This window comes from Vicugna pacos, chromosome 14, assembly GCF_048564905.1.
Source record: "Vicugna pacos chromosome 14, VicPac4, whole genome shotgun sequence".
NCBI classification, from domain to species: domain Eukaryota; kingdom Metazoa; phylum Chordata; class Mammalia; order Artiodactyla; family Camelidae; genus Vicugna; species Vicugna pacos.
Window position 1 is genome coordinate 61,226,572 of NC_133000.1, and position 18,123 is coordinate 61,244,694.

Genomic DNA, 18,123 nt, shown 5'->3' on the forward strand with positions numbered 1-18,123 from the left:
GTTCTGCGTCCACTGCAGCCACAGTGAAAACCACAAAAAACAAGGCAATGGGTTCTAAGAGCCTGTACTTTTAAAGCAAAAATACTACTCTTAGGGTTCCACTATTAAAGATCATGATTCAGTGTTGTTACTATGGAATATATGGGGATGGTGATTTCAAGCTATGTGTGCCAACACCTGATCACCTGGTAATCACTCAGCGGTGAGGACAGTGTTCTTCCTTACAGAGAATCTTCCTCACCCCAGTGCACCAGGCACCTACAACCAAGGGAATCCAAGTAGCCCTAAAGCTATAAACTTAAAGCACAACACTGGGCAACAAGCTTAATGCGAAACTTGGTTCTCTGCTCCCAACTGCCAAACACTACCTGGAGTGTTCAGAGGGACAGCTTGCTATAGCTGGGTAGCCCTCAACCCACTCAAAGAAAGATAAAAGGATAAAAGCTCTCATCAAGAGCCAAATAGCTCTTCTACGTGGGTCACCCTATGGAAACACACGCTGAAAATGCTTTAATACAATTCATTAGAACGAAACAGTATATGACAGAGTTTAATCAGGATAAATGCAGCTATAAACTGTAATCCTGCAACTAATTCACATTTATACTTACTGTTTGCCAGGATCAGGGACCCAAAGGCAACGACGATGACAAAGAGGGCACAGATGGCATCCAGTCGCACAGCGAACCACCGGGACGTGGTCAAAAACAAGAACCAAGCCTCTGGATTTGTGCCCCGAAATAAGCATAACGAATAAGGAGGAAAAAAAAAAGGTTAGATGCTTTGATTGAGGGAAGGCATTTTGCTCAGTTGAGCTGCAAGAGATTTTTTACACAAGGTAGGGCAACAAAGTTACAAACCCAGGGAGCCTGAGGATTTCGGAAAGCTAGGTTATGACACAGAACACCACATGCTACACGAAGGAATCAGCCCGGGGGCCATGGGGGAAGCACGCATTGACAACTTCCACCCACAAAGGTCATAAAGAGAAATACGGAAACAAAGAAGAATGTGGGAAAATGGTCTCATTGGTGCATTTCTTGCACAGCTGGTCCTCCACATGGGAGTCATCCTCACACACAGTCGACTGTTTCGAGTGCTCACACAGCAGAGGGTGCAGTTAACACTCTGTCTCCAGCACCTTCTGCACCTCCTACAAGGCCCTGCCCAGTGCTTCTTCATAGGAGCCACCATCTGAATGACCATCAGCTAACAAGATCTGCATGTGGCTTTCAAAATGCCAATTTCATCTTCAAAATACAATAAAGACTGGAAATGTGGACCAGAATTTTAAAGACTTATGGGAAATTCTAAATTTTCTACCTAGAGAAAAACTTCACTGTTACAAAGAATACACATCAAGTGGGTGGCAAATCTGATAATCAGAAAATCCTCTTCCTCAATCACTTTTGTCAGTCACCCTGTAGGCTCTGAAAAGAGGATCAGCAAATAATAGCCTGTCTGGCAAGAATAGCACTACCTGCTTTTATAAATAAAGCTTTATTGGAACACAGCCACGGACACTGGCTGATGTATTATCTTTGCCTGCTTTGGTGCTACAACAGAAAAGTTCAGTAGTTACAACACAGACAGTATGGCACACAAAGCCTGAAATATTTAGTATCTGGCTCTTTGCAGTGGGGTGGAGGGGTGGGGAAGTTTGCTGCTGACCTCTGCCCTAAAGGGACAGAAAGCCACGAGGCACTGTGATGGAAACACAACGCAAGCCAGTCACGGGAGAAAAGCAGGGGGTGTGAAAGGGACGTGGGGGGCACACAGGGGATGCGGGGAGGAAGGGGTGGGGAAGAAAGGAGTGCAGAGGCGGATGTGGGACAGCATAGAGAGAGGTGCTGGCCAGCAAGGCCACCTGAGAGGGCGGTCAAACCTCAGAAGGTGACACACCCTTTGAAATCATTTCCAGAAACTTACAGACCTGAATGCAAATCCTGGTGTGCGTCGAACAGTTCCTGAAACCTCTGTTCGGCTTTGTATGCGCGAATGGTCCAGAGTCCTTGTAGAGAAGATGACAAGTGGGAAAAGACCGGGCTCCGTGCTGGGGAAGCAGAGACAGACAGAGAAAGTCAGGAAGCTGTATGCAAGGAAACCAGCAGCCTCTGAGGTCGCAAGATACAACAAACAGCACAACAAGGTCTTCCTGGAGGGCTCGCTGGGGAAGGAATGATTCTCCTTGCCAACTTTCAAAATCCTGTTCTTACTGAACTTCACTTTACTGACCTGGTAAGTTTATCTTTGAACCCAGCTTTGACCAAATTCAAATCGGACATAGATCTAGATAATGAAATTCTTTTTTCTTTTATCTTGATTTTTACTGAAGTATAGTTAGTTTCAGGTGTACAGCAAAGCAAATCAACTATATGTATAGATACATATTTTTTTCCCAGATTCCTTTCCATTATAAGTTATTACAAGAAATTGAATATAGTTCCCTGTACTACAGTAGGTCCTTGTGGTTTATCTGTTTTATATATGGTAATGTGTTCCTGTTAATCCCAAACCTAATTTATCCATCCCCCTCTCAAGAGTTTATTATTTAAAAATAAAAACAAAACCGCACACATATAAAAACGAAAACATGCAAAAACCACAACAAAAAACTCCTTTATGTTCATGAATTAAGATTTTTTCCACTTAGTAGACATGGAGAACCACGGGACTCAATATGCATCTCTTCTTGGCTTGGCTTCAAGAAAGTTAGGTTGGTATTAATTTGCAGTAACTATCCATGCTGAAGGTTTCTGATACAACCACATTCCTTCTATAGTGTTTGCCTACTTCCCTTGTAGCTTTTCAAAAAAGTGAATAAATAAATAACACTTCTACTTTCCTTATGATTTAATAACAATGAAATATGCACATTAATAATGCAATAAGCTCTAAATTATTTTATCCTCTCAGATTACATGTAGACTAGAATGATTATTCATAAAACATGTTCATTATTCTTAAACTAGGAAGTTGAATGGAGTAATAGATTAACAGGGTACTGAACAGACCCCCCCCCACCGTGTCCTCCAAAGGGGATTTTTTTTTCAGCATCCATTTATATGAATAGCCTTGGGGAGGGAGGACCACAAACAGTGTGGTTTTATACCAGATAGAGGTGATGATAAAAAGCAAATTGAAAACAACAGAACTTATCTTTTCAAGACACTTAACAACTGCAACTTTTTCTCCATCTTTTGAGTATGTCAATCTATTTTTCAAATGCATTACTTCTGACATATAAATATATTTCCTGAAATCTCCTTTCCTTTTCATAATCTTTTTCTTTCCTTGTCATTTCTAGTAACTTCAGGGGAAGAAAAATCCCCTTTTTCCTTCCACCTTAATTCCAACATGATGAAGTATTTTATTTTTTAGAAAAATGTTTACTGACTGGTTGTTCTGTTAGGAAGTATGTTACGAACAAGACAGAAACGGTCCCTGTCCTCATGGTGCTCCCACGTATCCTCCGTGTGCCAACAGACAAAGCTGTAGCTGACCCGCCACCAGCTCCATTTGCCTAAGGACCATGCTGACTCATGGTGGCCATAAGTCAGTACCCACTGACCTAATGTTAACTTAGAAATTTGGAAGACAGAGTCTGCATAATTTCAGGGTCTGGTTAATTGCAGCGTAGACGGAAGCCAGCCTGAGAGCCTTGGTACTCACTTGTGGATTCCAGGCGTTTGACATCTCTTGATGTCGCTAAGAAATATCGCCGAAGAACAAAGAAAATGATGCCAAGGGGAACCAGGGGTATCGCAATCCAAGGAATCACCGCCACCGCCACACTCACCACACCAATCACTTGTAGAAATGTCTGGAATAGTGAAAACACATACAGAGGCCTCTTTACCCCATTCTTTTCAAAAATAAACTTTAATGGGTTGTTTTCTTAGGATTAAAGTTTTTTCCTTGAGAGACATGTAGGAATGGCACGGAATGCTTTTCTATCCAAAGAAATAACAAGATCATGGGTGGTCCTCATGATATTTATGGCAGGCTTAATATGTGCCAAATCCTATGATAAGAACTCTCTAGGTATTAGCTCTTTTGATATACTCTGTAGCCCTCTGAGGCAGGCACTACTATTTTTAACAGATGAGAAAATCTGAGACTCAGAGAGAGTGGGAGTTGAATCCCAAATTATCATGAGCCAGTAGGTCTTACTAGAGAGTCGAGTGAGCTGGTATCACAGATGAGGTGTCCCGAAGGTATCCCTATACAAGGAGGGATAGAGAAGTGGTTAATTAGAAATTCAGAGTCCGGAAAAGCAGGAAGAATTCAAATGCTGACCTTTGGGAGTGGGAATTCCTCTTTCCTGGTTTTCACCCATATTTAACATTTCCCAAGTGCTGACTGTGCACGGGGCTGCGCGTTCAATACTTCACACGTATTAACTCCTTAGTAATACTGAGTAATAGTGTGATCTCATTTTACAGATGGAGACACTGAGGCACAGGGAGAGGAGAAGCAGCTTGATAGGGACTGCAGAGTGTAAGTCACACAGCCAGAGAACCAAGGTCAGGAGATATTACCACGAGTTAAAGTTTGTCCCCAACATAGAGTCAACTTTCTACTATTATGCTAAGTCCTCAAAATGTCCATTTCAAACAGTTCTTGGATGGTCTTTAACTTGAGAGTACTTGGTGATTTTTCACAATTCAGAGTAATTCTTTAGTTAGCAGCGAATGACACCCCACACCTGAAGTGGCAACCCCATTAGCTGGGTACTGCGCTGAGACAGGGTTAAGGCTAACCTCCTGAACATTAACAGGGAGGGTGAGACTTTCTTCCACTATTAATCACAGCAAATACTGGGATGAATCAGCAACGTAAATGGATGATGATGGGAAATAAATGAGATAATGTACATAAAGTGCTTACCCGTTCCTAATAAACAGAAACTCTAACTCCATTATTAACACCCTTGTGTGTGCCCTGTATACCTACCAGCGGCCAGGGGATGACGGATGGTGTATTAAAAGATTAATAGACACAAATAATCGTAAGATTCTCATGAAGTTGGACCCTGAGAGACAGCTCATTCCAACCAGTGGAACAGCCCAGTGCTGCCCAACGAGGTACCAGAGCAGCTGCTGTTTGTCCTACAGAGAATACTGTATCAGAAGGCTGGTTTTGTTTAAAGATGCATTTTTAAAATAATATGACCGATACACTTTACACCTACTACAATTTTTGTCCTCTCTGTATTTTCTTCCCAACTCCAGGACTTCCAAATTGATGACCTCAGGGAAATGGAGGCAAGTCAACATTTTTTGAGATGTTTCTTATCATATACCCGTTTTTTATTTCAAGCCTTGCTTCTTCTTAGTGAAGACTTACTGCTCTGAAATTGTTGAATATTTCTGGGAGACTAAGGGAAAAAACTAGTGGACCTATGAACCAACAAAAGCAAATTTGATTTTTCAACATATTCTAAAGAGAAGATCAACTTGGCATCTTCTATTTCATGCACCATGAATGGATGTATTGTTATCAACGGAAATACAAAACCAAGATTTTGTAAACAAGTGAATCCCAGGATTTTCAATTGTATCCACTTCAGGTTGGCCTTCTTGGTGCAAGGAAGCAACCTGGTTTGGATGACTAAGGTAGAGGACCCTGTCACCATCACTTATGGAAGGGAAGCCTAATGAGTACCTCTAATCCTCAGAAAGGATGCTATGGTCCTGTGAGCAGCTGTTTCTGACAAACCACACTGACATCTAAATGAACTGTTACTGAAATATATACATATAAAAGCAGGAAGGAAAAGGGGGAAAAATGCTTGTGAAAAATGTTAATGGCTTTGTTTAAAAACCTGCCCAATCAAAAAATTTTAAAACTAAGACACTATTTTATTGCTAGTGCCCATGGCAAATCTTCCCACAATGCTGAAGAAATCCCACTAGTCTCTAGATCTAGTTGTCAACCAAAGAAGTGACAGTTACCCCAAATTCTCAAAAACCAGTCCAGTAATGGATGGCGTTTCATGAGGCTTGCCATGTGTCCCAGACCTCACGTATTTTATGGGCATTATTTTATCTCATTTTCACATCAAATCTGAGAAAGGGAAATGACCTTCTCCATTTACAAAGCAGGAAAAGTAATCCTCAGAGAGGTTTAGACATTTGCCCAAAGTCACATGATTCAGTCATTATGGCCTCAAGTCTGATCTTTTCATTGCTCCCTGACAGAGTATCCCATATTCAGACAAAGTCATATTTTAAAGGTTAGCATCTAAATATACTCTCTTTAAATTATCTTTTCAATTTGTCTCCATTTTCTAGTTTTCCTGGGTTCCTTGGGGTTGTATATGGGCTCTCCCATGTGGGGACCAGTTGTAGATTCCAAGCTAATTAGACAATAACAGCTACTCAGCTCACAGATCTGGCTGATCATTAAAAGGTCTTAAAAATGCTAGGAATATACGTCTGTATATATATGACTGACACATGTTGTACACCAGAAATTGACACAACATTGTTAACTGATTATAATTCAATAAAAAGGTAAAAAAATTTTTTAAAAAGCTCACTAACGGAACACACTAACACATTTTAAGAATTATTCTTTAAATAAGAAAAAAAATTTCACAAGAAAGATGAGGTCTGAGCCCAAAAAAGCAAAATGACCTAGAGGAAGTGGGGGGGAATTTAATTTCAATAAATACATAAACCCCAAGGACACAAAATGAGTCTAAGGATTTTACATGTTCAATATGTACATTTGGATTAAGATTTCCCCAGGAAGTCTCTGCCTCTAGAATTAACACTGTATTCTAATATTGCAGGTTTTTTTTTTAAACATACTCCTTTCACAAGCTAAGTTTTAACTATGAAGGCCTAGTTGCCTGTTTGACATTTAACTTCTAAATTGCTTCCAGTCCTGTAGGAATTCCTAGGTATCTATCCACATCTTACTTTAAACTTAATTCCATGGGATTCTGTTCCTGCTAGTCTTTGTGAAGCCTGTGCCAAAGAACATGTTTTCTATAAACAGCAGTAAAAATTTATTCCTCTTATTTTATGCAAATAAATATGCCAGCCATACTTTTGGCTTACTCCATTCTTACTTCAACTCTCTCCTCGCTCTCATACATATATTCTAGGCACAATGTGAAACACGTATCTAATCACAAAGCCGCCTAATCAGTAGACAGTGCTTTTATTATTTGTTTGCAGTTTTGAAAAATAAAGTCAAGATCATTAAGATTGCTAACACCTCAAAAGAATATCAGAGCTTTTAATTCTACTATCTGTCAGACCCTTAAGAATTCTGTTCCAAGTTGTGATAAGTACAAATCATCCAGATTGCCTTAAACTATTACTGATTTTGCGGAAGATATGACTTAACTGCAATAAACAAAGCAAGATTCACTTCTTGGCAAGAACTCATAGTAAGACTTTCTTCTGACTGAGAGAGGGGAAAAATGAAGCCTAGTTTTGATCAGGAAGCTGTTTACTAATGTGGGTGGAGGGGAGAATTTCCTATTTATTCTGGAAACTTGAGATAAAAAAATAACTTTTAGATGAAACGGCTATCACAAAGACTGTGCTGATGGCTAACAGCAGATTCTTGTAGAGGAAGTAAAATCTTGAACAGGGTACACAAACTGTCTAAGTACTAAGAAATAAAATGCAATTCCTATCAAGCAATACTCATGACCCTTCAATTATAGGATAAAAAGAATAAAAGGGAAAAATAGGGAAGGCTCTTAAATGTAAGTTCCTAAAATTAATACCAACCTAGGATTAGTATTGAGTCTGGAGGTGTAAGCCGATAAGCTTGCAAGTCCTTGGAGTTCAGAGATCAACTCTGGTTCCCAGATCAGTCCTATATTACCTCTGTTTATTGTGACCTCACCCACTCAGCTGACACAGTTAAGTGAACATGGGTGTGTCTTATGTGTACGAGACAGTCCACAAACTCTATACAAACCCTAAGATTTTCTAAATGTGTTCTTTCCTTGGAATACACTAATTGTGCCTTTTGTGCTTCATTTGGCTACTTCAGATTTTTTCACATCCACACCATCTCTGGGACCTATGTATCCTTCAGTTGTATCATTCAACTCCACTGAAGAGTGAATGGTGGTTTTGGTTTACAATTTATTAACCAAGCATTAGGGAAATGTAGTGCACTACTTCCTTCCTTGGTGTTCCATGTTATCTCATTGTTCATTAGCTTTCTTTCTACCTTTTTTCAGTGTTCAAGGTCATTTTTAAATTCAAGACAGGGGTCCATCTGCTTGCTATGTTTAAATGACACCCGTTAAAAATAACAGCACATTAAAGTCTAAATGAAATGCTGAAAATGGTACCCCAGTGAAACATTAACCAAAAGAAAGCAGGATTATCTATCTACATAACTACAAACATGAAGTTAGGAAGGAGTCCTAGAACTAAAGGAAAATATTTTGTAAGAAAAAAGGGTCAATATATCCAGAAGACATTAAAGAAAATCTCAGTTTCTATAAACCCAGTAGTATCACTCCAAAACATATATATAAAGCACAATCTAACAGAATTCTGTAGAAACAGGCAATGCCATTACTCATGCTAGGAGATTTAAAGCCATGTACACCTCAATAACTGATAGGGCAGGCAGGTAAAAAAAACAGAGATATAAAAGATTTTAGAAGCATTGAGACACTTGGCCTAATTAAGAAATACACAATGCTGCAGTCAGTAATTAACGTAAGATGCCCTTTTTGACTGCATATATGCTATACTATAAAGCAAGTTATCAACAAACTTCAATCTGAAGAAATTATACAGAATGTGTTCTGACCTAAGCTGATTAAAAAGAAATCAACCACAAAAAGATAGCTGGAATATCACTGTGATTGAATGTTTAATATGACACCTCAAAATATCTAATACAAAATTACAATAAAATTAGAAAGCATTTTGACATAAAAGAAAATGAAAATTTACAAATACTAAAATTTGAGGGATGAAACTAAAGCTGTGCTTAGAGGTAAGTTTATAGCATTAAGAACTGTTTTTTAAGGCTACGGAGAATACGTGGGAAATCTCTGTACCTTCCTCTTGATTTTTTAGTGAACTAAAAACTACTCTAACAACAACAACAACAACAACAAAAAGCCTTATTTTTAAAAAAGGCTAAGCACCAAGGGTCTTAAAATCCAATGTAAAATAATTTTTAAAATATTACCAGTATATTAAACTAAACTATGGAGAAGAGTGAAAATTAAAAAGTAAACATTAATGAAATAGAAAACTAACATCCAAGGAGGAAAATGAACAAACCCAAAGCTTGGTTCTTTGAAAGTAACAATAAAGTGTTAAAAAAGAAAAAAAGAAGAAAAAAAAAGAGGGAAAAATTACAATTGGGAATTAAATGAGGATAACACAAGAGATACCACAGGCATTAAAAAGAAGATAAACATTGTGCTGAAACATTTAAGAATTTTAATGCAAAGGACAAATTTCTTGAAAAAGAACATACAAAGATCTGACATAATAAAAAAAATAGAAAATCTGAATAACTCCATAAATTTAAGAATTTGAATCCATAATTTTAATTTCCCAGAGAAAAGACTTCAAACCCAGAGGACTTCACAAGTAGATGGTACAAAAAAGTTTCACCAAATCCCTCCACAGAATTGAAGTCCAGCATTATTATGATATAAAAACAAGACAAAGACATTAAAAGAAAGAAAAACTACAAACTCTCTTAAGAACAATAAACATAACAACAAACTAAATCTAAGAACATAGAAAGGATAATATTTTACTATCAAACTTGGTTAGGCAAGTCCAAAATCCACAGGGCTGGCTGTTACAAAGGAAAGGCTATAATTCTTGGGCAGGAGCTGATGCTGCTATCCACAGGAAGAATTTCTTTTTCTTCAGGGACATCTTAGCTCTTAAAGCCTTTCAACTGACTGAATCAGGCCCACCTGGACTATCTAGGATAATCTTCCTTATTTAAAGTCAACTGATTATGCACTGTAATCACATCTACAAAACACTTACACAGCAACACGCAGATTCAATAACTAGAGAATGCAGTCTGGCCAAATTGACACATAACCTGATCACCAGAATGAAACTAAAAATATTGCCATTTGCAGCGTCATGGATGGATCTAGAGATTATCATATTTACAGTGAAGTAACTCAGAGAAAAACATCACTTATATGTGGAATCTAAAAAGAAATGCTACAAACCTTATTTTCAAACCAAAATTAGATTCACAGACATAGAAAACAAACTATGTTACCAAAGGGGAAAGAGAAGGGGAGGGATAAACTAGCAGTTGAAGATTAATAGATACACATTACCATATATATGATAGATAAGCAAAAAGTCCCTACTACATAGCACTGGGAAACATATTCAATTTCCTATAACAACATATAATTAAAAAGAATCAGAAAACAATATATATAAATGTATGTCTATTTAAAAACCGAATCTTTGTTTTTGTTGTACCCCTGAAACTAACACTGTAAATCAACTAAACTTTAATAAAAAACAAAATGTAAAAACTGACCACCACAAAATGGAAACATTCCCGATGTCTTTTTATGAGCCCTGCATAACTCAGATACCAAGAAATATATCCACACATAAAATAGCACCAGCAAGATTTTACTAAAACTGAAGCAAGTTTGCCAGCTCACACTTTGTTCTTAATCTTATCAAGAAAATTCACTGGGTAGATAAAATTGAACAAATGCAATAAAGAAGAGTTTATAGAAACAATAAATGCCCTCAACGAAAGCAAATATTTGGCCATTTTCCTCTGCCTAGTAACAACTGTCCATTTTATCATTCCTAAAGTGTACAAAACGGCAAGGAGACAAAGTACCCTGAATGGCCACTACTGTTTAGCAATGGACATCATCCAAAAGTGCGATAACAAAGTTCTACGCGCTACACAACACTGCCAGGCTTAACAAAAATGAGATCCTAATTTTTTTTTCTTTAGGTCTTAATTAACTTCATGTTAAACTATAAACATTATCATTGGAGCACACATGCTGGGACAGACAAATTGGAACACTGGTTGGCAGCCTGGGAAGGTCTCCGGTGATTAACTGTCACCAGGCTGATGTTGACTGTGCTGCTTCCTAAGTGTGCTAACTATCACGATGGAAAAAAACCGACTATCCCATCTTTCATTAAAAAAAGAAAGAAAAAGGTAAAAGGAGCCTATGAGGGGGCTTGTTTGACGCATATAACCCTGATCTCAAAGCCCCGAAGGTCAAGTGTTTGTAAATATTTCCATTTACTGGAAATATCATCAATTCTCCTTTCTATTAACAAGAAAACCCTCTTTAACTTGGCAGTGTGTATGAGTCTTGATCTCTGGGACTAGCATTTTCAAGGAATATTCCATCCTAGCAAATGCCCCGACTAAAACGCTTTTGTTGATTTTAAAGGCGTGAAAACGCTGTGCTTCAGTTAAAATGGATGAGTTTACTTTTAAAGATTCTGTAAAACAGAGATCTTTCAAACCAGGGCAATGCAGCCTGACTAACAATCTCTTTTGTCTACCAGGGATTCGAGGGCAGGGGTAGGGGAAGGGGTCAACACACCATAGAAATCTCAAAATGACAAAGTCATTGTTCAGTCAAAGAGGCTGGAATGCTTTCTACACACTTTCCCTGACATCTCTACACAATGAAATGCAAGGGTCAGTGGTACTGAGACAAGTAAAGGCAGTTCCACTCTTTTGCTTCTATGAAAGCAAGTGACCCAGCCTATTATGCCCCAGTCTCAGGCTTGCTTTGTTCTCAATATCCAGATGCAGCAGCTTTTTCTTTTGTGCTCCCCTCTCTAGAAAGAAATGACTGCGGACACCTCCTTCACATTTTCTTTTTCTTGGGCATTCTCACTTCATAAAGCTGCAGTCGATGTGTTTTGTGTGCGGTGAGGAGGGAATGACACGTTCCATGGTGGTCCCCACCACTGTCGGCATTGGTGGCTCGAGTAGCCTCAGGATTAGCCCTTTGTGTCCATGAAAGGATGTGAAAAGTCAGTTATTTAAGCTCAGTCAAGCCGTTGATTTTTGGGGGGGGGGATCGGGGTGTGTGGGGAAGGAAAGGTTTTGCTCAGTCTTCAATAAATTACAGCATTTTGCTGTGTGTAAGTCTGTATGCTCAGGGCAATCCCAATCTTTTTTTTAATTAATGAACCTAAATCTAAACTTCCACATTTTACCTTCATTTTCACTTGTTTTACTACTAGGAAGACTTCTCGGAAGCAATGGTTATAATTGCAAGAATTCTGGGATAATTGAGACTCCTTACTAAATGTTATCTGGGGCCTTGGCAAAATGTATGAACATTATATGAACGTGAAGTATTTAGTGCTCAATGGTTTCTTTTGAAAACAACTGTTTTTTTTTTCCTGTTGAGTCTACGTGGGCAAGTGTCTGGGAACATCTTCATGGATTACAAACCTAGAATCTCTGTGATACAAACTCATGTGGTAATGTTTATGAAAACTGTCTGTGACAATTACTTTAATGCAACACTATGCCATTATGAAACTCTTTCCTACTTAAAAATACACACGGTACTTTAAAATTAACTCGAAACTATTTAGTGTTTAACATGCAATTAGATTAGTTATGTAAAGAATCTTATTAAAATACGTTTGTCTTCCCAACAAACCTTGTAAAGTTCTCTATTTTACTGATACTGATAGTGTGGCTTGGTGGGGCAGAGGCAGTAAGAGGGAGACGGAGGATTCAAACTTGGAAAGGGAGACGACAGGACTCCCCAATTCACCACCATTCAAATCTCTTACATAGTAAATAATCATTTACAGGCGCACACTCAATCTTCACTAAACATGAAGTTTTTCCTAGAGAACCAAGAACACTGAGAAAAACTATTTTCAGGACTCTATCATCTGTAGGTGGACTTACACTAAATAGACTACATAAATTCACTTTGTTATATTCTGCCTTCCTTCTTCTGTTTGAACAGCAAACAGCTCCAGTGTGGCCAGCAACTCTAATGTGGACCGGCAACATACCTCGTAGCTGTTAAGAGCCTGTGTCCATGATGGGGTAGAAACTCGTGAGTGCCCCTCTATTGGAATATGGGCTTATGAATGACATCACCTGGGGGGATGGACTGTCCTGCAGTATGGACCACATTCAGAATCCAGGGTTTTCATCAGCAATACCTGGCCTCATGACTTGACTGTCCCAAATAAAACCTTGGCTAAACCAGTGCCTCTTCCTGTCTCTTCTACATTGGCAAAACCCGGTGCTGGTAATATCTTCTTCCTCCCTTCTACCTGGCACTCGAAATACAAATTCCTGTGCTTGAGACATAAAACATGATGTGATCTACCCCTCAGCCCTCTCTGCAACCCTGTCTACCTTTATCTCACCTGATATTTGATCTCAAACTTCACACTCCAGCTAACCTACACTATGTCCTCCCTGCCAACAACGTACACTCTCCTGGACTTCCCATCATTTGTGCCCCCTCCATCCCTGCATGAGATTCAGGAATCACCAGGAAGCCATCACCAGTCTCCCCTGGCTGGGTTCTGGAAGATGCCCCCTTAAAACTGCTACCATCTGAAATGGTTGACCAGCTCTAAAATAAATAAGTTTTGGTTTCAGGGAGGAATGTACAGCTCAGGGGTAGAATGCATGCCTAGCATGCACAAGGTCCTGGGTTCAATCCCCAGTACCTTCATTAATTAACTAATTAGTAGTAAAGTAATTCAGTACATAAATAAACCTAACCCACCCCCTTCACCACCCAAAAAAGTTTTGGTTTAATTTTAAAGCAGATACAAGTGTCAGAATTTTTCTTGTATAAATCACACCCATGATACATCATCTACAACCTCTAAGACTTGTGAAGCTCTCTGCACAGGACCCTCTATATTTTTCCAATTCATCCCTCACCCCTGCACATCTGTTGTCTCATCAACACCTAGTTTTTTTAAGTGAAGTTTTTTTTCTTTTTTTAAAGTCTTTCCAGAGCATTCAGCTTGCCAAACAACTCTTCCACCTGGCATTCATAGTTTATCAGTTCAGATGATAAGATTCAAGGACAAGTTTCCAGTTAACGCCTCAATGTTCAGCTTCACTCAAATGCGACCCAGCTATGATATTAGCAATGCCATTAGTATCACTGGCTTCACCAATAAATCTCCTGAAAATGGAAAGCTTCAGGGAGTGATTCAGGGTCATGAAACAAGATCAAGTTTCCAGTAAACCTGGGGCCCTGGCACTGCTGTCCAAGGAAGTGAAATGGGGGAAGCAGAGTCAAAAACCCCAGTGATACTCAGCGAAGCCCATCTCAGAACGAGGTGGCCTGTTGCCCCACCCTGAGATGCCACGGCAGATGCCGGCTGGGCCAGCAAGCAGCGAAGAGGAAGTCTTGCCACAAAGACTTGTTTAGGTGACCACAAAGAGGAGACAGAAATCTGAAAACAATTCGGGGGCAAGTCCCACGTGTGTACAACACACACCAGATTAGGGGCCTTACTGATTTTCAGGGAAATTCACCAACCAGGAAAGATAACATATCTAAAGAGAAACACCACACAGGTGATGGGTTTCCTGCTCAAAGGCCCTGGATGGGGCAAACTCTCTAAATGTTCAAATACAAATTCCTAGGCAAGTCCTCAAGGCTGTCTAAAATATAGATCTTGATTCACGTAGAGCCTTGCACAAACCATATGCACCAGCCACAAACATTATTTTCTTTGCTTTACAGTTTAAAGTAAGATGCGCATCAAGCTACTTGCTTTGAAAGGGTTACGTATCAACAAAGCGCTTGCTCCGTGAGGGGGTGTGTGTGTGTATTTGTGTCTACACATGTGCACATTAATACACACACACTAACAATAAAGCGCTGAGCTCTGCTGTCTGAAATCAAATATATCTGAATTCCTAACTTCAGTGAAAAGAACGTTATTGTCCACAGTACAAAGTCATGGAGTTGGGTGTTTAGATCCCTGGTTGATAGTTTATCAGCGAAGTCAAAATTTCAACTGCTACTTGGGTATTCAGTTCAATTAAGCCACAAAGGTTTTTCTTCCCCACAGGATGATAGATTACATGCAGTTTATATATTTTTAACAATAATATTTAATAATTTAACTTGTTAAAAGTATAAACATGCCATTTTCTCTATAAAGGGGACATTTACACTTACTAGTATTAGTTGAATGTTGAATCGCTTGTTCATAAAGTTTTAGTGTAAAGTTTCTAGTTTTAAACAAAACCCAAGTATTTGCGAATTTGCTCTCAACACAGCTAATTCTTCCTTGTTTACATAGTATTACCACAGAGCCATTTACGCCACAGTCCAAACAAATGTGCGTGAAAATTTGTGTAAACAGAGTGCCCTCTACTTCCTGACCTTTCTGATACTCACGCCTCAAAAACAATCACAACTTCTCTGATACTTGAGTTGAAGACCAGGCTTATCACAAAGTCAAGGAAGGTTCTTGAAAATAGTAGTTCCCAGACTAGGAGATTTTACAAATCAGCAAAAATTTCCAACAGAATTTTTGGAGAAGGTAAGTAAGGAGGTTTGTCTACTTTTAATTCAAAAGACAAAATAAAATAAATAAAAGTCCAGGACCACAATTTCAAAAAGGTTTAGATCACAAATACCATGGGATCATATTTATGAACACTTCTATGACTTGGGGATGAGGTACAGGCACCTGATGACAAATAATTTAAATATAAATATTACTAGAGACTCCACTTGGGGCTACCCTCATTAAGAATCCTCCGATCAAAACATGGGCAATCTTCATCTCCCTCAAGGGCATAAAGAATACAACTCAGAAATGTAACATAAAAATCTCCAACTAATCACTCACTAGCTGTGTGACCGCGGACAAATGACATAACTTCTCTGGGCCTCATTTCCCTCATCTCTGAAACCAGCACAACAACTGTATGTACCTCACGGGGTTGCCAGGGAAGATGAAATGAGAGATTATAAAAATTTAAAACGAGGCTTGGCACCCAAGAAGCGGTCACTATACGTTAGCTAGGATGTTAGCTAGGTAACCTGGACTACAGAGACGTTCACCTTATGTGCTGACTTTAAAATACCTGGGTAAGAGCCTCTTGAGTGTATTTACAAAACCAAGAAACAGAAAGACTGAGTAAATTCAGCCTCGCAAAAAAAAAAAAAAATCCTACATCATCCTTATTTCTTCACGTTAACTCAGCTGGATGCCAACTGGTGTCTGGAAGCCACTGCCCTAACATGTGGGAGGGGAAGGAGAAGACTGCAGAGAACCACTTCTGTCCGTGGACTAAGTACAGTTTCCAGGAGATCAATGATAGAAGACCTAAGTACTAATCTGCCTCAGTTTATGAAGCTGTGCTATGGGTGAGTGGATAACACAGAATTCAGCCCTGAGCCTTCCCTTTAACGGACTATGCAAATACTGGTGATTCAAAACAATTTTTTAATAACCCTATCAGAAGTGTCAAACATTACTTTCTTTTCAGCATTATGTCCCTCCTGTGCTTAAAATGCCGTGGTGGTCTCCCGTTTCATCCAAACTAGAACCCACTACCTGGCCAGCAAATTGGCTAACATTTCAAGCAGAATTTTCTTATTTCAGTCAACTTGTTACTGGAGTAATACAATCTGCCCCTGACTTCAGCCTGGTTTCCTCCGAGTGCCCCTGCTCTAGCCTGTGACACAGAAGGAGGGCCCTGTCCTCAGCTCCCTTTCCTCCATTCCTCAGCATCAGACTTAATTGGAAACAAAAGTAAGTTCTAACCCAATGGTCCATGATTCTGAACTCTTACAAAACCAACAAAACTATCACTGTCTCACAGAAAAAGTAATCAAACATGGAGGCTCTGGATTGAAAAGTTTACATGGATAAATATAATTATACTTTTTCTCTATCTATTTGACTATAAATTCTCCTGAAAAGTATGATCATATGCTTATCTTCAATGAGAAAAAAAATTTTAATGTCAATGTTAGTTTGAACATTCTGATAAGTGGAAATCTTAACTCCCTATTCATAAACATTCCTGAGCTTTGAATTTTGATGTGCATTCTTTTTGTTACTATACATCCTGCCAAGATATGTGGATCAGGATGGACCACAGTCTCCAGCAAGGGAAACTTCTTGACAGGGAAATTCCCAAACTTCCTAAACTCAAGTGTTAGATTTAGAAGGACCCAAGTTCCATCAACTTCCTTGAGTACAGCTGGTCATTAGATGCTTACCGGAAGAATCAGATGAGAGATATCAAAACCGAGGGTCTCCTAATGTCAGTAGCAGGTTTTGGTAAGAACACCAAAAACAAAGGCAGACAGGAAGCCTCAACCTAAACTCTGAAAGGGGCTAACAAAACTCTTTAGACAGTTGATGGGCGATACAAGAGACCGGAACGTCACTTCCATTTCAGATTCCCATGTACTTGAGACGGTGCTATTGTTTGCAAAGATAATATTCAGGATACCTATATGCTCTGACCCGACTTTTTAAGTTAGAGGATTAAGTCAAAGTGGATAAAATTTCCTACAAAGAACTAAACCACCTCATCAATCAATCAATGAATTGATCGATCGATCGATCAATATCTTAAACGAAACCATAAGGTGAGCCAAGCTAAGTGTCATTTTGACCTTGCTGCGCTTTAATTCAGGAGCCTATTTAGAAATGTAACAAGCAATCTACTTCATTCGGCTCAGCTAGCAGAGCTAATAGGCTTCTAATTAATTTCCAGAAGATTGCTGTTATAACTAACAGGTTTTAAACATTTGGTTGATTGGGGAAAATGAATTGAATATAATGTATTTGATTTGGAAAATTAGTTTTCATTCTATGTGCTTACCATAAGAGTGTTTATTTTAAGTTTACATGATTCCATTAAGAGTCCCAGATCACCACCAGGTTGTTTTCATCGTTACAGAATCCTATCCAACTTAAAAAAAAAAAAATCAATTTACATTTGGGTTTTTGTTGGCTTTTGAGGACAGGTTAAAATCATTTCTGCGGCTTTAATAAATATCTTCACTGGCTAATACAGCAACAGACCCCAATACTTCAAAATGGTCCCAGTGATACCTCTGCAAAAGCCCCCTCATCGAATGCAAATCCTCTGAAGAAA

At 38.9% G+C, this 18,123-nt stretch overlaps 1 protein-coding gene across 1 annotated transcript in view; it reads right to left on the bottom strand.

The window, feature by feature from the left end:
* Positions 1-18,123, bottom strand: part of ABCC4 (ATP binding cassette subfamily C member 4 (PEL blood group)) — a 189,797-nt gene that overhangs the window by 39,956 nt on the left and 131,718 nt on the right. Inside the window, exons 21-23 of the mRNA XM_006211005.4 lie at positions 3,673-3,823; positions 1,934-2,053; positions 612-722 (exon numbers count right to left, since the gene is read on the bottom strand). Coding sequence (XP_006211067.1) covers positions 612-722; positions 1,934-2,053; positions 3,673-3,823 — 382 coding nt within the window. The remainder of the gene's footprint in view (positions 1-611; positions 723-1,933; positions 2,054-3,672; positions 3,824-18,123) is intronic.